This window comes from Alexandromys fortis, unplaced genomic scaffold (assembly GCF_014885135.2).
Source record: "Alexandromys fortis isolate MF-2015 unplaced genomic scaffold, M_Fortis_MF-2015_v1.1 scaffold_16, whole genome shotgun sequence".
Lineage (NCBI taxonomy): Eukaryota > Metazoa > Chordata > Mammalia > Rodentia > Cricetidae > Alexandromys > Alexandromys fortis.
In genome coordinates this window covers 12,590,965-12,615,316 of record NW_026067893.1, presented here as the reverse complement: position 1 = coordinate 12,615,316, position 24,352 = coordinate 12,590,965, and the positions used below count along the sequence as shown (strand labels likewise).

The 24,352-nt window shown below is 53.4% G+C and overlaps 1 protein-coding gene across 2 annotated transcripts in view; it reads left to right on the top strand.

The window, feature by feature from the left end:
* Neurl1 (neuralized E3 ubiquitin protein ligase 1) overlaps positions 1-23,560 on the top strand; it is a 77,337-nt gene extending 53,777 nt beyond the window's left edge. For both annotated transcript variants that reach the window (XM_050145451.1, XM_050145457.1), the window contains exons 2-6: positions 3,853-4,094; positions 4,426-4,747; positions 16,974-17,663; positions 20,057-20,203; positions 21,523-23,560. In XM_050145451.1, coding sequence (XP_050001408.1) covers positions 3,853-4,094; positions 4,426-4,747; positions 16,974-17,663; positions 20,057-20,203; positions 21,523-21,761 — 1,640 coding nt within the window. In that variant the 3' untranslated portion in view covers positions 21,762-23,560. The remainder of the gene's footprint in view (positions 1-3,852; positions 4,095-4,425; positions 4,748-16,973; positions 17,664-20,056; positions 20,204-21,522) is intronic.
* The last annotated feature ends 792 nt before the right edge of the window (positions 23,561-24,352 follow it).

Below are 24,352 nucleotides of genomic sequence, written 5' to 3'. Positions count from 1 at the left end.
TTTAAACTAGTGTATTTCTGTGTGTGTGTGTGTGTGTGTGTTGGGGGCTATTAGATGCCTGCTGAGGGTAGAGTTATGGTGACTGTGAGTAGCCTAAAGTGGGTGTTGAAGCAGAACTCAGGTCCTCTGAAAGAATAATAAATATTCTCAACCCATCTCTCCAGCCCCAAGAGCCTCTTTTTATAAAGAACTCAAGGTCCAGAGTGAGAAAGTAACTTGCCTGAAGTGACAGTGATTTCACAGCCTGGCTGGGGTGTGAACTGAAGGCCTCCTGCTTCCAATGTTCATGGGTTTTGCTCTGCCATCTCCTCCCACCCCTTCCACCCGTGCCCCCATCCCTGCTCCCTCCCCCGAAAGTGAGCCAGGCTGTGTAGAAGGTGAAGATGAGGCAGGCACTTGTATTCAGAGGCAAGGGTCAGAACAAGGTAGCCTCAAGAGCCATGGGATTCATCTGAGCCTTGGAAGACTGGAGAGGTTTGCAGAAGCTCAGGTGGGGTTGGGAAAGAAAGGGTGTGGACAGTGGGACCAGCCGGGGCAGAGGTCATGGAAGTGGGAAGGGCATGGGGTGGTGTACCTCACAATGACCGTACAGCAGTGGCCACTTTCTGAGTTGTCCCTACATCGTCTCAATTGGTACCTTGAAGGCTGTGGTGACCCCGTTTCACAGATAGGAAGGCTGAGGCACCATGCAGTATCCACACACAGGGAGATGGACTGGGCTTGGAGAAGGCCAGGACTAAACTCAGATCTGGGCACTCTGACCGAGAGACCACACGTGTAAGCTAACGTCTGCGGGTCTGTGTCGGTGGCATTATTGGGCCCCGCCTCAGGGTTAGTGCTTCCTCGCATGCCCTCCCTGATCCTTGGCAGCTCGTCCATCAGACTCCACCGTAATTCAGAGCTTGATGGGGGCCATGGGGTCTTTACTCCAGAGGAGCGTCAGGCCTGTATTGGCAGCTTACATGTGCAAGGAAGACAAGGCCCTGGTGGAGTCTCACTCCTCGTCAGCGTCAGCAGGGGCCTGCATGGAGGCTCCATGAGCTCTTAAACTTGTCCCCAAAGGGCTGCCTTGGACCTTGGCTGGGAACTGGTGGCAGGATGGGGGTTCTGCTTGAGTAGCCGCAAAGTCCTCAGGCTTGCTACTGTACCTTGCTGGGGTGCAGGTGCCTGGTCAGCACCTCCATCCACCTACTGCCCCAGAGCCATATGGAGATGATCTCTGGTATTGAATACAGAGTTGGGTAAAGCATCCTGGACACCTGTTGGAGGGGCACAGTCAAATTCTAGCTTTGCCTCTTCGTCTAATACTAACCTCACAGCGACCCTCCAAGTGACGGAAGGGAGTCTGCCTCCAGCTGCCCCATCTGGGTCCTTGGTGTCAGAGTCATGCATCCAGTAATTCTCACGGTGCTTTCTCTCCCCACAGCCCAGGTCATTTTCAGGTCAGATGTGTCAGGAAGAGAGCAGAAGCAGGGCCTCAGGGTGGCAGTCGCTCTGATCAGCCACATTAGCCACCTCGAGGGTCCCGTTCACAGTGCCTCTATGTGGTGGTCCTGGCACTGTATGAGGACTTTACACACTAGTGGTGTACAGGACACACAGTTCAGGTGCCTTTGTGTGGAGGTCCTGGCCCTCTCAGAAGAGACGTACCAATGCCTGAGACAGCAGGGCAGACAAGAGGAGGCTGAATCCAGGAATGTTAGTGTGGATGGTGGGATCCATAGCCAGGATGTGGGCAGCTCAAGGACTCCCCTCAGACTGTGGGAGGAGTTGAGGAGGGTGTGGGTCAGGTACTTAGCTGGGGCTGCCAAGCAGCTGGTGGTTTACAGGGAGAAGATGGCCAGTAGCCCAAAGAGGTGGCTTCGTGTGGTGATCACACAGCCACCTTCAGAAGAGCATCTGGGGGTCGCTCAGTGACTGACCTGAGAGCCTTGGAACCACAGTGTGGACAGGAGAGGAGGACCCAAAGGCTTCTCACTCCCAGCACGGAGGCTGCCGGAATGCCTTGTCTCCACCCACCAGGACAGAGCAGCACCCATTCCACTTCACAGTTGAAGGGGACTTGTGGTTAAGGTTAGAGTGTCAGCCCACCTTGGCGTGGGGACCCCCTGTGAGGTAGTCTAAATCCTTATGAGCCCATCCTGGGACCAAGTAATGGGGGACTTCAGTGGCTGGAAATTCTACTGTCCACTTAGGGAGCCCACCCAACTCTGGGACTCCTGAGATATTCCAGCCCTTGTGGCCTGATGGCTGCAGAACCCCTGCACCTCTGACCAGTTCTAGAACGTCTTGTTTTCCTGGAGAGAGCAGAGCCAGCCCTTCCTCATGCTGCCCCACCCCCCGGGCCTGGCACAACAGAATGCGCTCTAGAAAAGCACATGGTCACAGCTGGTGGTGGCCATGGAGCTTGGCGTCTGGGGCCCTCGAGAGAAGCAAGCCGAGATGTGAAGTGACACAAACCAGGGGCCCCTAGGGCTGCCATTCCTCTCCCCTTCCTGTTTCCCTCCTCTTCCTCCCCTGCTGAGAGAGCGGAGGGGTCCGTGCTGGCTGCTAACTGCATCTTGCTGCATTAGTAAGTTGCTGTGCTACAAGGACTAAAATCTGAGACACCCCAGAAGCCCTGTCATAGGTGGACGTCCCTCCACCTTCCTCTGTTGTCATGGTTCTTTGCTTAAGATGACCAGATGGGCAGGCTTCATTTCCTGTAAGACTGGTGGGGCACGGGGAGCTGGGGAAGAGAGGGGTGCCGTGTAAGGATGCCACCCAGCTGCTGATCCTGAGGCACAGGTCAACCAGTATCCCAGAGAGGGAAGTATCGCTCAGCCAATGAGTGCCAGAGAAGCCACCAGGTACCTTTTCCTGCAGCACTGACTGTTCCTATTTGTCTCCTGGCTGCCAGCCGCACATCTGTAAAGTGCTTGTTCTGCCCCCAAGCCTGTCCTGCCCTCTGTCCCACTGAGATGTTTACCAGGAAGGAAGGAAGTACCATGCTTTTGTCTGGTGCCCACAGTGCTACTGGCATGGGCAGTGTTAAGCAGGGGTGAAGCCTGAGGTATATAGGGAAGGCCTTGAGGGAGGAAGGTGACGTCCTCGACACTGAGGCTGACACTGGCTCCGTGCTCAACAACTCCGCCACAGCCCTGCCTCACCAGCCGAGCCCCTGAGAGGCAAGTTTCCTGGTGGCTCTCTGGGCGGTGACCACTGTGTGTCATCTTGTATGGTGATTTCCGTCAATGTCCATGTCCTGGGAAGGACTGTTGACTTCAGGACAAAGCCCACATGTGTGTTATGTTTGTTCAGTGCCAAGGACAGAACTTGGTATTTCGTAGGTGACGAGCGACACATATAAGATGAGGGGTGACAGAGAAGATGCTGGGAGTGGCAGCCAATTGTATTGGACAGGGTTACAGGCCATCGCAGCTGATGCTGGAGGGGAGGAGAGGATGGAGGTGGTGGATGGCCAGGAACCCAGCAGCCCAGTGGGTTCTCGACCTTCCTAATGCTGAGACCCCTGAGTACAGGTCCTCATGCTGTGCTAAGCCCAAACCATGAAATTATTTTTGTTGCTACTTCATAACTGTAGTTTTGCTACTGTCATGAGCATAATGTAAATATCTGATATGTGACCCCAAAGGGGTCACGGCCCACAGGCTGAGAACCATTGCAGCAGAAGGTGGTGGCTGGGAAAACACAGTGGAGGGAAGGATGGCGGTTACAGCTGGCTGTGCTGGAGAAGGCAGGCATGCTGGCCAGTGGGTGATTGCCCTTTTTCCCTCGGCCCTCCGCAACGAGACCCTGGCAAGGCTCTTGGTCCCACTGCGTTCTCTGAGGCTGTGGCCTATTCCTTTGCAGACTCCGTCGGGGGCTCCTTCCCGGTCACCTCTCACCGATGCCATCACAAGCAGAAGCACTGTCCGCCTGTGCTGTCAGCCGGGGGGCTCCCGGCCACGCCGCTGCTCTTCCACCCCCACACTAAGGGCTCCCAGATCCTCATGGACCTCAGTCACAAGGCCGTCAAGAGGCAAGCCAGCTTCTGCAACGCCATCACCTTCAGTAACCGCCCAGTGCTCATCTACGAGCAAGTCAGGCTGAAGGTGGGCACCCCCAACCCCTGCCTTTGACTTCTTTGGCCTGCTTGCTGTTCCGCTACTGGCAGCCTGCCCCCTCTCCTTTTTTTCTTCTCTCATCCTCACTCCTTTCCTAGCCTTCCTGGGTGATAAGACTCCATGGGAGTGGCTTTCACGAAGCTGTAGGAAGGCCCCCTGGGGTGGGGTTGGGTGGGAATAAGCTACATTGCAGTTTTCTGGCTGTCAGACACTCCTAAGAGTTGGCTGAGGGTGGTCTATAGTGAGCCCACCCCTCCCCCCTTGGTCATCTGACCACAGGGGAGAGGCTAGGCTGAGGGTCCCCACTCCCTGTGGCCAGATCACCAAGAAGCAATGTTGCTGGAGCGGGGCCCTACGACTTGGCTTCACCAGCAAGGACCCTTCCCACATCCACCCCGACTCGCTGCCCAAGTATGCCTGTCCTGACCTGGTGTCTCAGAGTGGCTTCTGGGCCAAAGCTTTGCCCGAAGAGTTTGCCAACGAGGGCAACATCATTGCCTTCTGGGTGGACAAGAAGGGCCGCGTCTTCTACCGCATCAATGACTCAGCCGCCATGCTTTTCTTCAATGGGGTCCGAACAGCTGACCCGCTCTGGGCCCTGGTGGATGTCTACGGCCTCACGCGGGGTGTCCAGCTGCTTGGTGAGTACCATCCCTCTGCTTCATTAGTCTCAGGACAGACCCTTCAGAGTTCAGGTGCTGGGACTGACCTTCGTTCCCATGAGTCACAGGGGCTGTACAGAGCCTAAGTGGCTCAGAACAACTCCAGGGCTTTCTATGGACTGTGGTGTCCCCCCTCCTGGTCACAGCTTTGGCAAGTGAAGTTTAGTGAGATCATGACCCACGAACCCCGCCCTCAGAGTGCTTTCTAAGTTATACACAACTTTCACCACCAGAAATGGCAGCCCTGACCCTGCCCTGGTGAGGTTAATGTTGCTTTCAGTAACCATTGTCAGTGAAGGCGTACGTATGAAGCACAGCCACGCTGGGACTTTCTTTGAGGAGACTCACATTCAGGGATGTTGAGTCCTTCACGGATGGGTGGTACAACCAGTTCTCCACACTGGGTCTGCCCAGCCCCAAACTACATCCTGGCCTACAGCTGTCCTGGCACCTGGGCTCCATCCTTACCCTAGGGCCTTTCTGCAAAGATGCTAAGTGTATGGGAGAGGGATGCAGGAGGCACTGGGGGGGGGGGGCTTTAGACCCCTCAGCTTATCTTAGGCCTTGCATGGGGAGGGGAAGGACAAACAGCCCATAGGAGCTACTAGGGGAACATCAGAAGATGAGCTGGATCATCACGGGATAGGCTTCCTGGTCATGGCATCTGTCAGGACTGCCAGAGGCCTCAGACTGCATAGGGTACCCAAGGAGCTGGTGATGGAGGGGAATATAGCCCCGCCCATCTTCCTAGCTTGATCGATATATGTGCACATGTATCTTCAAGTGTGTGCTTGCAGACATGTGAACTCTACAGCTTCCTCATCTGGAAGACAGGTCCTGGGAAGAGTGAAAGCGGCTGATCACCACACTGTCCTGGGTAGTGGAGACACGTCTAGCCAACACTTGCCACTTCTGTCCCCATCTCTACACCTTCTCTCTTGCAGAGAGAAATGCCACAGAGGGGGTTTAAAACCCGTTCCTGTTTTCCTTTCTGCCTTCTAAGCCTAGAAATTGTGGATGTTTTCAGAGCACTTTGACTTGAGTTTAAAAAAAAAAAAAAAAAGGCTGGGAAAGTAGAGAGAGCCATGTGAATAATCACCGGGAGCCCGGGTTCAGCTCCAAACACCAGGAGGCTGTTTTTTGTTAACTAACAGTTTGGGAACTTTCTGTTTTTCGAGTCAATAAAAGTGTTCCCACACTCATGCTGACGCGCTGAGAGCCCTAAACAGGCTATTCCTGGTGGCAGCTACCGAAGAAGGGCATCCGGGCTGGCTGGCTGGCCGGCCTCCTCCGCTTCCTCCATGTACTGGCTGCACCTGAGGGCTTCCACCTGCCAGAAATTATGTGCCTTAGCTAGCAAGACAGATCTGGGCTGAGTCCCGGTCCGGCGCAGGGGTGCCTGCACCAGGTAGTTGGCCTGTGTGCACTGGGGGGCAGCAATCACGACTGTGGTGCAGACTTTGGAAGTCTCAGAGGATGGCCATGTGAGGACTGGCGGGTGCATGGTAGTGGCTAGTGGCTGCCAGTCATTCCTGCCTATCACGTGGAGGACAACTGATAACCTGCTGCTCTGGTGTCCCCTGGGCCTCACACTGTAAGGCAGTAGAATTCCAGAGCTTAAACCTGAGTCCCAGTCCGCTCATCCAGTCCAGCCTCAACCATCTGCTCTGAAGTGTCTTACCCAGGTCCCTGCTGCCTGGTAGAGGGCAGAGAGTGAGTGACTTATTGCTCCTGAGAAAGTCACCATCTTGTATGGGGAGTGGGAGCAACACTCTGTCCTCCCTATGCAGTCTAAGAATACTCCTCTACCTGCCTCAGTCCATCCTTGTGTCTGCTTCCCCATAGGACAGGAGTTTCTTTGCAGAAGGAACCCAGATCCTACCCTGCCAGTGTCCTTTAGAGAGTAGTTCTCCACCTGTGGCCCGTGACCCCTGTGGGGGTATCGAAAGACCCTTTCACAGGGGTCACTTAAGATGGTCAGAACATGCAGATTATTTTCATCACAATTCATAATAGCAAATTTACAGTTATACAATAGTGAAAATAATTTTATGGTCGGGGGTCCTGACAACACAGCAACTGTATTAAAGGGGCCGCAGCCTTAGGAAAGCTGAAAACCACTGCTCTAGAGACTATCGTATCTAACCCTGCAGGTTTCGCTGGGTTTAGGTTGTAGCATGGGGAGGGAAGAATCAGGGGTGCTGGCTGAAAGGAGGTGCTGGGAAATGTTAGTTGAAGAAAAGAACAGGTGGGAGGGGCTGAAGGAGACCAGCCCTGTGCTCAGACAGCCCCAGGCTCTCTGGGCAGTTAGGGAGGCAAAGGAGACACCAGGACTCAATCAACTTACAACCTGGATGTAAATTGCTAACCTCTGTGGTCATAGCATCCCTTTCATCTGCTGGGAGGCTTCCGCCCTTAGCTCACTTAACCTAGAAGGGTGTTTTCCATCCCCATTTGGCAGGGAGAAGACTGAGGTCTGTGGAAGGCCTGGCCTGCCCATGTAGGGATGTGGCTGAGCTGGGTCTGAACGCAGAGTTCCACCATAAAAGCCGAGTCTTTCCCACGGCCCTCCTGCGGGTTTCCGGCGGGTTTCCTCAGAGAAGGAGGCAGGAAGGCAAAGGAGGCTCAGGTCTGTGGCGGTAGAATCTCGAGAGGTTTCTTGAAAGAGTAGGTTCAAGTTGGGCCTTACCCATTCTAGGAGACTGGACAGGTGGGGACAACAGGGTGTGCCTAGTGCCACGGGGCCTCCGACATTCAGGGTACTGAGGGTAGGTAGGGTGGAGGCTGGAGGAGAGTCACCAGGGCCTCGTGCTGGCTCTGGAGCCCAGGCTGTCCAGCCCAGCCTGACCCCCACCCCTTCTGTGACTATACATGGGTTTGTCCGGAGTAGTTGGGTTGCCCTTGGAACTGCTGCAGGCTACTCTGCCTTCTCTGTGAGGCCGAGGCCTGTAACTGTTGTCCTGGCGTAAATCACTGATTATGGCCCCTGAAGTCAATCAGCAGATTAAAATAGCTCTCCATTTTGCATCCCCTAAATTGACTTGTGTGTGTGTGTGTGTGTGTGTGTGTGTGTGTGTGTAGAAAACAAGAGAGATGGGGGCCAGGGGTAGAGATGGGGAGGAAGGTTGGGGAAGAAGATGGATTGAGAGAAGGAGAGGATGGGGCAAAGGCACGGATCCACATGTTAGGTTCCACCTTATCCAGCATATCTGAATCTTTTGTTGTCCCCCCTTAGCAGCCTGCTCACTCTCCTAATGAAGTTGTCCCCTTCCTTGGGGCCAGTCTGTCTCTCTTGGGGTGATAATTTGACCAAAGATTATTCGGCCATTAGAAACTTCCTCCAGGGTGTGCGGAGCCAAAGCCCCCACCCATCCTGTCCGGTGTTTAGAGCACAGGTGTACTTAAGTTCTTGGTTCACTGTGTGTAGTCGGTAGGCACACATTCGCTATTTGAGCCAGCCCATAGATGGATGGGCTGTGTCCCTGAAGAAGTAGACGATTTAGAGCCTGGGGACTTAACTCTCCTTCACTGTAGACCAGATACAGTCAGCAGGCTGACTCCAGGCCTTCCAGGCCATGTCCCCATGTGCCAGAGCTCAGTAGCTCACCCTCTTTCCTGCGGGTGCCCTGGCCCAGACCTGGGATGGTATCTCCAAGAATAACAGCTTCGTACCTCCAGGAAGAAAGGCCTGCCAGCAACCAAATAAACACAGCTTTTATGGGGTGATTAATACTAGAACAGATAAACTCCTATCCCAGTTTCTCGTGGTCTCCTTGCTTCTCAACTCGGTGTTGAACACAGGCCTGTAACTTCAGCATTTAGGAGGTTGAGCAGGAGTATTGTGAGTTCAAGGCTAGCCTGGACTACATGATACTGTGTCCCAAAAAGAAAAAGTTGGAGAGAGCAGCCATGATCTTGCAAAAGGCTGGTGAGCCCAGACTCCACTCACAAGGTGTCCTGGACCTCATGCTGTACCTGCCATGGCCTGGGTTCTGTGCAGAGAAAGAGTTATGGGAGAATTGAAAAACCTTGATGAGTTTTTCACTAAGAGACATGCCACATCACAGCTATGAAGGGGGACATGCCATATCACAGCTATGACGTGGCCCAAATCTGATTCTGCAATTAAGTGTGGTCCGAAGTGTTAACTGCAGGGTGCCGCTGAGAACAATCCTGGAGGACGTCTGTGGGAAGCGAAATCCAAGTTGGTGAAGAGAATGGAGTGGCTGAAGAACAATTTAGCCATAAATGGGTGCGCACTGGCACAGAGTGGGGAGTGAGCCAAGAGGGAAGTCCCGTTCTGGAAGGGAGCGTGAAGAAGAAAGGCAGCAGGCAGCTCGTGGCCATGAGGGTTGTGCACACCTGGGCACACACATGTACATACGCACACACACACAGACACACACAGGCACACAGAGAGAGACAGAGACAGAGAGGGAGAGAGAGAGAGAGAGAGAGAGAGAGAGAGAGAGAGAGAGAGAGAGCGCTTCGAGTTAAATGCTCCGGTGGCTCTGGTCTGGAATTTGGAACCTCCAGTCAATCTGGACATGAGGTCGGTGTGACCAGATCTGGTGCCACATTGGAGTGGTAGTGGCAGTCTCTGAGGGCTGGAAGTGGCGGCTTGCAATGGTTCTTAACCTCTTACCCCTCTTCCCAAAGCATACTTCTAGGTCTGGGTGGAAAGCCTCACCTACCTGCTGGGGGTGTTACTCATGAAGACACAGGTGGCTTTGAGCCAGATCCAGATTCTAGGGGCTGCTCATCCAGTGGCCTAGCTTTGCATCCCTGCACCGAGAGCCTCCTCAGTCCCTTGACACAAGGCCCCGGGGCTGTAACCATCCCAGGTGTGCTGAGTGTGTGTCTTACATGGTTGAGAGCTCTGAGAGCTCTGCTGTCACTTGGGTGACCTTGCTGCTTCCCTGGCTTAACCAATGTTTATGCTCAGCCTTAGCGGCTGGGATCCAGAGGCAACTGTAGTTTAAGAAGCCTGTACCCATCCCAGGACAGGGTAGACAGTGGGGATGCTATGCAGATGAGGGTTTCTTCCTCTTTGACAGTTTTCCATAAAAAGAATAATTTGACCAGATATGGTGGTGCACAGACATGGGAAGCAGAAGCAGGAGGATGAAGTCATGCTCAGATACATACTGAGTCTGATTCCAGCCTGGGCTACATAAAGCCAACCTGGGCTACATCCAATGCCCCCTCTCTCCCCAAATCTTACTGTTCCTTCTGCAGAGACTCTTCCAGGCATTCCCTTTTTCTTCTCACTTCAGGTCTTGCCAACTGTGACAAGGCCCAGGCCTGAAACCCTCCACTGCTCTGTCTTAGCTTCTTCCTTCCCTTCCACTGGATGGCACACCCTCCCCTGAGCTCCTGGGGCCCATGCAGGTTTCAGTGGGTTGTGTGGTTCATTGTCCTGTTTTCTAAGGTGCTGTGCACCTTTTGTGCACAGGAAAGGGTTACATGTATTTTGCAGAGAGGTCTAATGACTTGCAGCTTGTCGTGCAGCGGGTAGTGGCTTGTTTGAACCTGGAGCCTAGGCTGCCTTGCCTTCCGGCTTCTCTAGCTATAAGTCCCACTTAAGTCTGAATGCCTACCTCTAGGTAATCACCCAGGATCTGTCTTGTCTAGAACAGGGCATATGAGAGCTCAAGGCAGGAAGGATCATCTACTCATGTTGGGTAGAGGTTACCAAGAGTTACTGCAATGTTGGACCAAGAAAGAGGTAATGGGGTCTCAGGGTATCTGATTCAGTATAGAGGGCAGGTCTGACTGCCCAATATCCCCAGATTCTTGAGAGCTTCATCTGGTTCTGCCCTAGAGCAGACTAGCTTGGGCAGCATGAGATCATGTCCATGGATTACCAAACCTGGACTGTCTGTCACCTACAGAAAAGGCAATGCCACATTGCCACCTAGTGTCTCATTGGCTGCAGATGTGGTTCTAGGGGCCTTGGTAAGACCTGCAGGGGTGAGAGGGTCATAGTGGGATCTGAGGGCAGGGAGGAGCTGGGTCCTGCAGAACTGGGGACCAGGCCCTCATTTCACAAGCAGGAGAGAGCCACCAAATTAAGACCTGACCCAGCGGCTTGCAAGTTGTGGGCAGTTCCCAGTGTCTCTTGCCTTGGCCTCTGGATTGCTTGGGCATAAGGATCCATGCCCCACATAGCTCACCAGTATCTGCAGAGGCTCCCAGATATAGGAAAGTGTCTACAGTGTGAGAACTGGTCTTGTCTTTACGTTAAAAAAGAATACCCAATTTGCCATATTTGCCTGGTCACCATCACTAAATAGAAAACTCCATGCATGTCTTCTGTTATGAAGGACAACCATGAAGTCTAAGATCTGGGATGATACCTGTGGTTCTCCAGTGGGGTTCTTTGGAATCCTCGGGCTCCGTAGGACATCTCTGAGACAGCAAAGTGCAGAGACATAGGGAGATGGGCGGGGTGCCCCTGCCAGACTTCAGCTGCAATGTCTGGTGGGTGCTGAAACAGAGGTACTCCTACTTTAAAGATGAACACTTTGGGGTGGGTGTGGTGACTCACACCTGTCATTCTAGCCATTGGAAGGCTGAGGTAGGAGGATCACTGTGAGTTCCAGGCCAGCCTGAGATACAAAATCCTGTCTCAAAAACTGAAAACATACAACCAAAGTTAATAACCAACCAAAACCAAACAAACAAAACAAAAGTTTGAGAGCCACTACATCAAATGATTCTCGGAACCTCTGACTCCATGATTCAACCAAGGAGTCTGACTTCAAGTGATGCTGGGCCAGTCTACACTTCCCTCAGAGGCCTCAGGAACATGTTTGTTTCTTCTGGACTGCCCATAGCTGAGTTCAAAGGGAAAGGGTGGAGGCCAGTGTGGTTTTCAGGGTACTGCCCAGAGGGTTGGCTCATCTGAGCTGTGTCCTGCCTCCCTGCATGGCTCCTTCTCCCATCTGGGTCAGAAGCAGACCAGCAGGAGGATGTTTATGGAGACTGTAAATGTACTGGCAGCACCTTCCAAAAGGGGGCCGGCTGCTGCAACCCCATGCTAAAAGATCACCCAGCGCTGCGGATGTGAGAATCCAAACAAACAAGAGTCTGTGCTGGTGGTGGCCCAGCTTCAAAAGAGGCCCCTAAGCCAGTGCCAAGACCCTGCCTTGGCCACCCTATGCCACTAGCCAGGCTAAGCTGGCCCTTAGCGCTCACCACCAGCCACCGTTACCCATGGTGGATTTCCATGAACTCGCCAGCAATACGACACTGGATGTACCTTTCACCGGCTGCCTGTCCTGCTGCCTGGGCAAATCCTTCTCAGCTTGGGAGGGAGAGCTTTGCCCTCAAGGTGACATTTATCCCAAAGAGATTCAGGGGGCCTGAGGGAACAGTCTACCACAGAAGAATCCAAACCAGGAAAGCTTTTGTTTTCAAGACAAGGTTTCTCAGAGCCCAGGCTGGCTTCGGATTCACCGTGTGGTTGAGGATGGGTGACTTTGAACTTCTGATGCTTCCGCCCTGCCTCCAAAGTTCTGGGATTACAGATGTGTATACCATAGGTGCCTGGCTGGTCAGGAGTTGAATATCAAACCCAGGTCTTTGTGTATTCTAGGCAGGCACCCTACCAAGTGAGCTATGTGCCCCACCCAAGAAGAGTTATTTTCCAACAGTTGGAGATCTACAGACACAGGGGCCAGGAGGGTTTTCGTGGTGAGCTCTCCCCGGGGGCATTTTAGGCAAGGCTGGGTGAGAAGATGGCAGGGGTCTGTGGGTCGCCTACCCCTTCCCTTTCTTTGAGCTCCTATCTAATTGGAGATGCTAAGACTCTTGCAACTGAGTCTGATTTGGATTCTTTCTGCTTCTAAGCCTAAATTTGCTGCCTGCTGATTGCCAGGACCTAGGTCCAGGCCCCTTCTTCTCTGCCCATGGCTCAGGACACAAGGGTAGTAATAGCTCCGCCCTTCTGCTCTGGTCCAGAGCCACTGTTATGCCCCAGAATTGGCAGGCACCAAGGGACATGAAGTGCGGTGGCTGAACAGCCCCCCCCCCCCCCAGACAGGGTTTCTCTCTGTAGCTTTTGGAACCTGTCCTGGACCATGTTCTGTAGACCAGGTTGGCCTCGAACTCACAGAGATCTGCCTGCCTCTGCCTCCCGAGTGCTGGGATTAAAGGCGGGTGCCACCACCACCTGGCTGAGCAGCTCTTTTCAAGATCTTGTGCCACCTCTGCCTCCATCACTAACCCCTCCCAGGCGGGCAGCTGATTACATAACTTGTTGCTTCCTAATGTGGGGCCATCCATGGCTTGTGGCTCCAGGTTAGCCTCATCCTGGGAGAGTTCCAAGGTGTTCTCTTGATCTGGGGGCTGGACACGGCTGTGCCCCAGCTCCATGTTAGCTCACCCAGAGGCCCTTTGCCTCTGCCATGTGCTGGATGCTCTACGTCTCAAGTTGCAGCTATTTCAGGGCCTCGCGCAGCTGACCCGCTGCTAGGACAGCTATTTGGAGCCTGCTGGCTGCCCGCAGCTGCTCCTGCTGAGTGCTGGAGAGGAAGGGGAGAAGACATTCTTGGGCTGGGTCTAGCCAGTTCCAGCTGTTCCTGAGCCTCAGCTCCTAGCTCAGCAACATTTCCAATAAGTGCGTTTCCTAGCTTGTCTGTCTGTCTGTCTGCCCCTCTCCGTCCACCCTCGCATTCCTTCTCCTTTAATCTCCACATGGAGCTGCTTCTCCTGGGATTTTAGTCAGTGATTTCATCCAAAGAGCATTTCCTGGGTGCCCACCGTGACTTTCATGTCTACAGAGAGCATGGACAGTCTATTTGTGTGGGTGTTTGGTGCTGGGATTTGAACCCAGAGCCTTGTGCATGCTAGGCATATGCTTTACCACTGGCCATGCCCCTACCCCAAAATGCTAATATCTGAAATTGTCTGGGCATCGGGGCGTCTGCCCACCCCTGACCTGCCAGAGCTTGTCAAGACAGGCATCTGGTTCCATTCTCTAATGCTTTGGGGAAGTTGCTTACACAAAGGCCACCAGCTAAGTACCAGGTAGAACATTTACTGCCTGGTCTGGAGTGCCCTAGAGCCCATGGTGACGTGGAAAGAGTGTCTCATACTGACATGTGATCACATGTGCCAGGTACATGTGCCTCACCCCATCACATCCCTGAAGCATCCTTCCAAGGGGAACCTCAGAATACAGGCTTTACAGAAGACAGATATGTCTCTCACAGCTGAAGAAGAAAGGTCCCGTGAGGTTAAACCACTTGTTCAAGGTCAAGTCAGGATTTGAACCCAGACTGATAACTTCAAATTTGCTACACTCAACTATGTTCCTATCAATATATTGCCTACTGGTATGTGGATTTTGTTTACAAAAACCAACTAACTGATACTCAAAGTACTCTTAAGTTGTGTTATTTGGAGTACATAGTCACTCTGAGCCTTGAGCTCCTCAGGGCACACCCGGAGTACTGTCTGGGTCTATTCACTCTCTAAGTGGTGGGAATGTGTGTCTGCAATCTTCAGTATGGAGGGAGAGGAGATGTGTTCTCCTACAGGCTCAGACATCAAGCGGTGTGGTGCTTTAGATACAGAGATGAAGAATTCAGTTTAAGAGAACCCACCCTTCAGAGGACAAAGCCCTTTCTTGTTTATTGAATTGCTTCCTCAATTAGTGTCCACAGCTGTGGCCTGCACTGCTGTGAACTACATACACCGTGGCCTGCTCAGCTCCAGGACTCAGAACAGCCTGTCTGAGAGTATGGGGTAGCCCGTGTGCGATCTTTCCGATAGGTCACGGGTGGACCTTTCTGAACCATCGGCTCCTCTTCTCCTTAATACTTCCGTCTCCTCTCTCAACTTCCTAGGGTCCCCAAGGCCCAGCACTGGAATCTCTGAGAAGTCAGGGCCCAGGCTTTCCCCACCTAATTCCCTCCCTAGACCTCCTCTTCCTTCCTGTCCCCCCTCTTCCCCTCACCTCTGCCTCTGAACATCCCCAGCCTCCAAGCCATTGCCGTCGTTGTCAGAGTCAATTCCCTGGAATAATCGAGTTTTCCGGTTGGTTCCCTCCTCCTTGCCAAGGCAATACTGGGAACCCCAACCCTTCAGGCCCCAGGAGGCTTTTGGAGCAGCCTGAGACTTAGGAAGGGCAGCGGCTAACCTTCCTGATTCCAGATAGCATCTTTGGGGAGAGGTAGAGAGAGGGGCTTTGGCGACTCTTCCACCTTCAGTGGAAGGCCAATGATGGCTCTTCTTGCTGGCTTAGTCTTCTAGGCTTTGCCAGAGGACTTGGGCACCCCAGTCACCTCGGCACAGGGAGGCATAGGTCATGGTGTGGCTTACAGTGGTGCCAGTCAGATTTGGGAATGCCAACTCTGCAGAAGGGGTTCTATCCGAAACGAGTGTGATTCTGGGCGGTGGTGGAGCATGCCTATAATCCCAGCACTCCAGAGGCAGAGGCAAGGGGATTTCTGTGAGTTTGAGGCCAGTCTGGTCTACAGAGAAACTTCCAGGACAGCCAGGGCTGTTGCACAGAGAAACCCTGCCTTGAAAAACCAACCCCCCAGTACCCCCCAAAAGGGTGTGGCATTGGGGGATGGACAGACCTTGCCAATATTGAGTCTACTTACTCAGTGGCTGTTACCCAGCACCCCTGAGCAGTATTTACAGTGGGGTGGCCTCCACGGGCTGTTTGAAGGATAACATTTGGGGTTAGCACATGTTGCTGTCACTGTAGGTTACAGATCCACAGAGCAAGGACATAGCATACCATTAAACAAACAAGGCTGGAAGCAGCTGTTGGCATGAAAAGGAGGTGCTCGGGATACAGTGAGACACCAGTGGGCGTGAAAAAGGAAACACGTGCAGTGCGCAGCAGGGATTTGAGCCTGACGTCCGTGCCCATGGAAGGGCTTAACACACGTCCTGGATGTCCAGAAGCTGTGCACAGAATTTAGCAACAGTGTCCTGAGATGGGCCGAAGTTATCACATTTTCAAAACGGCTTATTACTCACTGAAGGTTAAACATCATTGATGTTTATAGAGTAGAACTCAATTTTTGCATTAGCGAAAACCTAAAATACACCTAAAAGAATCTGTCATGCCACAATCCAAATATGGAAAAGGCCACCCCCCCCCCCTTTTGGGTGGCTGGCTAACAGGCAGTCTTGTGTGCTTCTTTTTGCTGGAGTGTATGCATCGTCTTCAGAATGAAGCTTGTATCAGCTGTCTGGATTAGTGAGACAGGTTGGAAGCTCGGTGAAGCTGCTCTCAAAAGTCTATTTCTTGGATGAATTTAAATTCCTTCCACATTAATGTCTTTACGTGACAATGATAACCTCAAAGCCTAAGTATTGGTTTTAGATGTCGCTGTTTATGCAAAGAAACTGGGAGAGAGCCGTCCCTCCTGGCCTCCTAGAGTGTTACAGATTCAACAGTACCTGTGACTAATGGTTATTGCTTGTGTAAAAGCCACTCTGAGGACTGGGGAAGATAGCTCAGTGGGCACAAAACACGAGGACCTGCGTTAGCTGTCTTTTAAAGGCAGGATGTATCGGTATGTTTATAATCCCACTGCTGGGGACTGGGGGATACCTGGGACTCGCTAGCTAGTCAGTACAGTCTACTTGGCTATTTCCAGACAAAGAGGGGGTGAAAGGGAGGGAGGGGGAGAGAGTTTGTTCTCTAAACAAACAATCGTGGATGGTGCCTGGGAGATAAAACTGACTTCTGGGCAAATCCTAGATGTTAGACATAAAGTAGGGAAGTCCTCGGGATTAGAATTTAAGAAATCTTTTTCTCCCACGGAGGGGCTGAGGGTGGGCTGAGGGTACAGGGCATCAACCCACTAAAACTGTAAGTCTTAGCGGCACTGTGGCACACACAGAGTTCGAGGCTAGGCTGGGACATGAGACTCTCAGAAAAAGAAAAGGTCCTCCTAATACAGTTTAAGAATCAGCACACTGCAAGTTCTGCAGGGTTACTGAACGGTAAGGAGAAAGCATTGCTGGCTGGAAAGCATTTAGAAGCAACTAGATGGCCTTGAAGTTGGTGTCTTCCAGCGGCACGCTTTGTTTAAAAAGAACATTCCCGCGCCCCCTTCGCTTTCCAACTTTGCATCCGAATGAACGAGCATCTTTAGTGTCGGTGGCGCAGGCAGACTGCGCGACCGCTGTGGGACGGTGACGGTCGCCCTGTCTCTCGCCCTCCCCGCTGCAGACAGCGAGCTGGTGCTGCCCGACTGTCTGCGGCCGCGCTCCTTCACCGCGCTCCGGCGGCCGTCCCTGAGGTGCGAGGCGGACGAGGCGCGCCTGTCCGTGAGCCTGTGCGACCTCAACGTGCCGGGAACCGACGGCGACTACGGCGCACCGCCCTCCGGCTGCCCGATCCCGCAGAACTCGCTCAACTCGCAGCATAGCCGCGCGCTGCCGGCGCAGCTCGACGGCGACCTGCGCTTCCACGCGCTGCGCGCTGGCTCGCACGTCCGCATCCTGGACGAGCAGACAGTGGCGCGCCTGGAGCACGGGCGCGACGAGCGCGCGCTCGTCTTCACCAGCCGGCCGGTGCGCGTGGCCGAGACCATTTTCATCAAGGTCACGCGCTCCGGCGGTGCGCGAGCTGGCGCGCTGTCCTTCGGTGTCACCACGTGCGACCCTGGCACGCTGCGGCCTGCCGACTTGCCCTTCAGCCCCGAGGCCCTAGTGGACCGCAAGGAGTTCTGGGCGGTGTGCCGAGTGCCCGGGCCTCTGCACAGCGGCGACATCCTGGGCCTGGTGGTCAACGCCGACGGTGAGCTGCACCTGAGTCACAACGGCGCGGCAGCCGGCATGCAACTGTGCGTGGACGCCTCGCAGCCTCTCTGGATGCTCTTCAGCCTGCATGGCGCCATCACGCAGGTCCGCATCCTCGGTGAGTGCGGGGGTGATCCTGCTAGGGTCTAGCAGCTAACCTGTCACCCTAGGTGAGTTCTGGGTGGGGCGGAAACTTCTGGCTCACTGATGGCTGGGAGAGATCAACTCACAAACAGCCTGGCCAGATCCATATGCCTCAGCTTAAAAATCGGGGAAAGGGAGTTTACGCTAGCAGTGAACTGAGACTCAGTTTCCTCAGGGTTCTTGTGAGCCTTACTGAAAATCAGGTTGCCTGGTTGTGGTGGTCCATGCTTGTAATCCCAGTATTTAGGAGGCAGAGGCAGGAGGATCTTTGCAAGTTCACCGCTAACCTGGTCTGCATATTTCTTTCAGTTCAGCCAGAACTTCTTAGCTAGCTGTCTCAAAAACAGAAACATGGTAACAGAAAAGTTGCTGTCTTCTTGGGTTGATACCTGCGTTAGAGTAGGGGAATGCCTGAGCAGGTGGCCTTTGGGCATGAGATTGCAGCGCTGCAAACCCTTCTCAGAGGAGGCCCTTTGAAAGGACTGGAGGGTGTGGGCTGGGTCTATGGGATAAGTGTCCCTTACTGTGACCAGATGTCTGACAAGGCGAGTGAAGGGAAGATGGGTCTGATTTGGCTCACCCTTTGAGAGAACAGTCCATCCTAGTGGAGGGGGGGGGGGAATGGCAGGAATGGGAGGGGTCACATGGCACCCACCTGCAGTCAGAGAGGTGAGTGCCTGCGCTCAGCTCCGTATCTCATCTTGCTTTTCTCTTTATTCAGCATGGGAAGTCAGCCCTGGATGGTGCCATCCACGCCAGGGTGGCTTTACCACCCACACCAGAGTGGCTTTACCCTGGGGCTATCTCTCACTAGCCTCACTGTAAATGTCAGACCTCTGAATCCTGCCTGCAGAGATCCGAATGCTGTAGCTGTAGGGTAGATTCTGGACTTCTGATTTTGTTGCTGTTGTTTTTGAGACAGGGTCTCTAAATAGCCCTGCCTGCCCTGGAACTCGTTATGTAGACCAGGCTGGCTTCAGACTCACAGAGACCCAACTCTGCCTCCTGAATGCTGGGGTTAAAGGAGTACACCACCACGCCCAGCTGGTTTATATTTTTAATTAAGCCTTTAGCCAAGGTTAGGGAAACCTGGGCCTCTCAACCTCATGGCTCAAACCAGGCATCTTGGATTTTTTTTCTGTCTCAGGTGGTAAGTGGGTCAAGGTGGATGTCAAGAAATACCACCCAGAATTCACTGTCTGTTAATAGCTCCTAACTGTTTGGAGAATTGGGCATGTCAGCCAGCAAAGTGCTGGGGAATCCTGATTGGCTCCGAAGGGAAACCAAAGCCAGGAGCAGCATGGGAAGATTCTCTGTTCCCCGTACAGTAAATGCTTGGCTTTGTGAAAATCCCCCATAAGCTGATAACTCAGGGCTGTTTCCTTTATCCATGTGTACACCACCTACAGCTTCCTTTGTGTTCACTGGTAAATCAAACTGTTTTCACTACAGACAACTATATCAGAGTTGCTTTCTAGATAGGTTTGAAAATGCTAGTCCATGCTGTAGGGTAAGAAAAGCAAATAGGTATGCATTTCTGAAAAGAGATGATAGTTTATTTAAAATATCAATGTAGTAAGAGAAACTGTATGAACTGGGCCTGTAACCCCAGCTAGTTGGGAGGCTGAGGCAGGAGGACCAGATGTTCAAGGTTTGCCTGGGCTGCAGAGCAAGTTTGAGGCCAGCCTAGGCCACTTAGTGAGATCCTATCTTAAACTAAAAAGCTAAATAAGGGTACTGGATCACTGGTCGGTGACAGATGCTTCGCTAACACGAGTGAAGCCCTAGGTTCAGTCTCTAGTGTGGAGGGGAGAAGAGGGAGGAGGAGAAAAGAGACCCAGCGTGTGAACATTCATTGATCTTAGAAATGATGACACCACTAAATGAGTTACAGCTAACAGCTGCAACAGAGCACTAGGGCCTGTGAGAAAGCCCGGGCAGCGAGGCTTCTTGCTCCCAGCAAGCTCATGGTTCTGCTAGGGCACAGAGCTGGATTCTCTTCAGGCTGTGTGGCTGGGTAAGGCTAGTCAGTGACCATGAGGTAGTGTTTCGGGGGAGCCATGGCTGCCCAAGGACTGAGGTTTGAGGACAGTCTCAAGAGGGCAAAGGCTCTGTCCCCAGTCTCACCTGTGGACAGTGTACCTCTGGGAAGGACTAGGCAGGGAAGAGGGAGCGAGGGAGGGAAGAAGGGAGGGAGAGGTTGTAGGACCGGAATATAGGACCGGAAAGCAGAACCATGAGCTTACTGGGAGCAAGAAACCTTGCTGCCCGTGCTGTCCTACAGGCAGGCGTGGGGGCCCTCGGTGGGGGTAGGAACTGAAGTTCTATTAGGCTAATGGCACTGTGGCCCATCCCCCCCTTTCTCAGGCTCCACCATCATGGCTGAAAGGGGCGGCCCATCTCTCCCCTGCTCACCTGCATCCACTCCAACCTCTCCCAGTGCCCTGGGCAGCCGCCTCTCTGATCCCCTGCTCAGCACCTGCAGTTCCGGGCCTCTGGGTGGCTCGACTGGCGGTGAGTACCAAGGCCCTGGGGTTGGGTCATGCTTCCCTTCTCATACGTATATTCTTCGGAGAGGGACCGGCCGTGCAGCCTTTGTTAGGGCTGGGGCTGGAAGCTCTCACCAGGAGACTTTTTTAAAAATTATTTATTTATTATTTATACAGTGTTCTGTCTGCAGGCCAGAAGAGGGAATCAGATCAAATTACAGATGGTTGTGAGCCACCATATGGTTGCTGGGAATTGAACTCAGGACCTCTGGAAGAGCAGCCAGTGCTCTTAACTCTGAGCCACCTCTCCAGTCCCGAGACTTTTATTCTTAAAAAATAATAATAATTTTAATTATTTTTGAGTGTGTGTGTGCATGCATGAATGCGTGAGGTGCCTGATGAGGTTGGAGATGTGCTGGGTGCCCCGGAGCTGGAGTTATAGGCAGCAGGTGGTTGCAAGCTACCTGATGTGGTGCAGGAATCAAGCTCAGGTCCTCTGGAAGGGCAGCCCTCCTCTCTGTTGACACAGCTCTTCAGATGTCTCAGTTAGGGTTTCTGCGGCAGTGAAGAGACACCACTAGCGCAGCCACTCTTCTAAAGAAAAACCCTGAATTGTGGGCTTACAGTTTCAAAGCCCATTAGCGCTACGGCAGGACATGGCAGTGTGCAGGCAGACATGGTACTGGAAAAGGAGCCGAGAGTTCTACCTACATCGTGATCTGTAAGAAGCAGAAGGAAGAATTGTCACAGTGGCCAGACCTGAGCTTCTAAGACCTCAAAGCCCCCCTCCACAGTGACACACTTCCTCCAGCAAGGCCACACCTCCTAACAGTGCCACTCCCTCTGGGCCAAGCATTTATACATGAGGCTATGGAGGCCATTCCTGTTCAAACCACTAGATGTGTAGCTGTCACTTTTTTAAAAATAATATTTTTATAAAGATTATTTTAAATTTGTGTGTATGTGTGCGCGCATGTGTGTATGCATTGTGTGAATATGTGTGTGTAGGCGCCATGAAGCCCAGAGAGTGTATCTGATCTTCCGGAGAACCTCTGGAAATGTACCCAGGGTTAGTGTAGGAGGCTCATGGCTCAGAAGATTTGGGAAGTCCTTTTTTTCCCTTTCCTCCTTTCCTGTTACTGCTCCTCTGGCCCTGGTCTGGGGCTGTGTGGCTGGGGCTGAACTACTGGAACTCAGCTTCTTCCTTTGGGCAGGGAGGTGGGATGCCAGTGTGAACAGCTGGCTTTCCATCGTGGAGGAAGACATGAGCCCAGGATCCCCTTTCTCATAGGCCCTGGGCTGGGCTGGGTCACATCCCATTCTGATTGGTGCTTTTGCTCTCAGGGACGGCCCCCAACTCACCTGTGAGCCTGCCCGAGTCACCAGTGACCCCAGGTTTGGGCCAGTGGAGTGACGAGTGCACCATTTGCTATGAACACGCAGTGGACACAGTCATCTACACGTGTGGCCACATGTGCCTCTGCTATGCCTGTGGCCTGCGCCTCAAGAAGGCCCTGCATGCCTGCTGCCCCATCTGCCGCCGCCCCATCAAGGACATCATCAAGACCTACCGCAGCTCCTAGCCCATAGCCCACTGCAGAGCCCACCCGCACGCCCACTTCCGCAGACGTCAGCCCAGCAACAGCGAAGGGCGAAGCCAACAGGGTCCCTTCAACGTTTTCAAAACTCTTCCTCCTTTTCCATAAAACATGGGAAACCAAGGTCCCTGGAGGTTTGGGCTGAGAGGGTCTGAGGCAAGGAGTGGGCGGGAGCGGGGGGGGGCACAAGCAGTACATATGAGTGGAGGGGAGGAGAGAAGGCTACCCCACAATCTCCTCTTTACCCAGGTTTCTGCATGGTGAGGGGCTGAAGCCGAGTCTCAGCTTGCTGCCATCCCTCACGATCTAGGCAGATTTCTAAGCTGTGCTGCCCGTGTGGCACCTGGAGACAGCGAACATGTAGCTTCCCATGGGCAGCTCAGGAAGAGGCCAGTGGACTCCTCTCACCCTGGGCAGATGCAAACTGCATGTCCTGTCTCTTCTTCCTTACCCAGAGTGGGTAAACAGACAGGCTGCAGAAGATTCCAGGTCCTAGGTCCTTGACCTCTCCTTGCCATAACTTGCACCAATCATCTCCCTGGTGCCGTTGCCTAGGGTGCCCTTCAGTGTAGGCTGAGGTGGGCCTGCTGTTGCCGGGGTCTCAAAGAACAGGTCCACAGCCACTCCTAAGGCCTGACCTCCCTCATCTCAGTGCCCGCCTTGGCCTGGGCTGATTCTGCCATCGTATGCCCAGGAGGGACAGGAGCCCTCAGTGGGGTGGGGGTTTCCTGGGCTATGGACAGCCCTTTTCCTTATTTTAATTTATTTATTTATTTGGTTTGTGAGTTTTGTTTGTGGGTTAATTCTAACCTGGGGGCTCTTAAAATGCTACTATTGGGGGGGGGCTCCCCGGTGAAGGGGGCAGCAGAGAGCAGTCACCCAGAATTCCCCAGGCCCTCACACAAGGCTCTTGGGCAGTCCTGCTAATTCTTGGGTGGAACTCCAAGCTGAGGCCTCCCAAGAGGTGGATAAGCCTCTCTTGGATGTTGGACACTGGCATCCACCCGTGCCCTTCCTCCCTGGGTAGGAGCTACGTTAGTGTAGTTGGTTCAAGGGCGTCTGCTCCCCAGGAGTTTATCTCTATACAGACATCAAAAGTTCTGGAAGGTTGGGGAAGGTTATTGACATATGGGCCAGGGACCAGAACGGAGATCTTTGTTAGAAGGGTGGATCCTGAAGGCTGGGCTCTTAGTCCTGCTAAGCAAGTGTCCATCACTACTGTCTCCCTGCCTGCTCAGGGTTACTATGGAGCCTTAGCCTGGGCTCTTCCAGCCCTTGGCCCTCCAGAGATGGCTTCTGCCTTTGACAGGCAGGGTCTGGGGCTCTGTGCTGGCCACTGGCCAGTTCTATGGCCCCGGCCAGAGGTTACCCTCCAAACCACAGCTTCCCCTGTGTAAAGTGGCTTGGGGGTGGAATACTCTTCATGTGGTTCCTGGGAGTTCTTCTGGGGTGTCTCCTAGGGGGGAACGTACTGGGGAAGCATTGAGAGTGGGGTGCCAGGGTGGACATTGCCTGCACTGCCCTTGTAGGGACCTCGGGAATCTGTGCCACCCTGGGTCTCCTCTCTTTAGTCACTCGGCCTGGTAGACCCTTTCTGTGAAAGCAGGCTGGAGCTGGTAAGTGGCCCCATCCAGTTCGGGGTCATTTGAGAGATGGAGAAAGTCCGAGCACTGGGCTGTCTGACTGGAGGTGGGAAAAGAAGCCATCGTCCATTCTGCTAGAACAGAGGTAGCACTGCCTCCTTTGTGAACTGGGTCACTGTGTCTGTGAATAAAGGTGATTTTGTACCAGCCTGGGGGCTGTGCTGTGTGTCTGGAGGTGGGGAGGGGACCAGTGTGTAAACACACCTGAGCCGTTAGGGGTATCAGGGACAGCCCCAGTCACCCCTCCATAACTGTAGTCCAAAGGGCCTATGACAGAGATGCCTCCTTAGAGCCAGGCTTTGGAGCATGGCCTGGGGTTCAGGCAGTGGGGTCCATAATACTAGGCAAGCCTTTTGAGAGACGCTGCTGCTCTTCTGGTGGCCTTGGGACTTTGAGCAGGGGAAACAGGTTGGACACCAAAGGAAGTCATAGGCACGCAATGCTGTTTCCTCTCAAGCCAGAGATCCTGTGACGTGATTATCGCCACCTAGAGTCTAACAGGGTTACAACAGGTCAACCCTGTGGCTGGGATGGGGAAGAGGTATTCTCCCCCCCCCCCCCCCCCCCCCCGGGTCTAGACAGTGTTAGAACACATTAGCAGGGCCAGGCCCCAGAGACTTGTGGGATGCCTGCCTACACCCTTCCCCTGGAGGATGCTCTCAACACCTGGTAGCCCACCTCTGAACTGACCTCAGGTCCATTTCTTTCCTGCCTACTAGAGACCAACACTACTAGGTAAGGACCAGGGACCCCCTTTGGCCACTCCCAGAAAGGGACTTGCAGGTGGGAGGGGCTGGAGGAGTTTGTGGGAGCTGATCTCCCCTCCCTTACCCCCGTCCCCTTGAGCTGGTGGATTCTGGAGTCAGCTGCTGTTTGGGCTCGTGGGCCTTTTACTAGTCAACTGAATGGGCCTTCTGAAGCCAAAGAGAATCA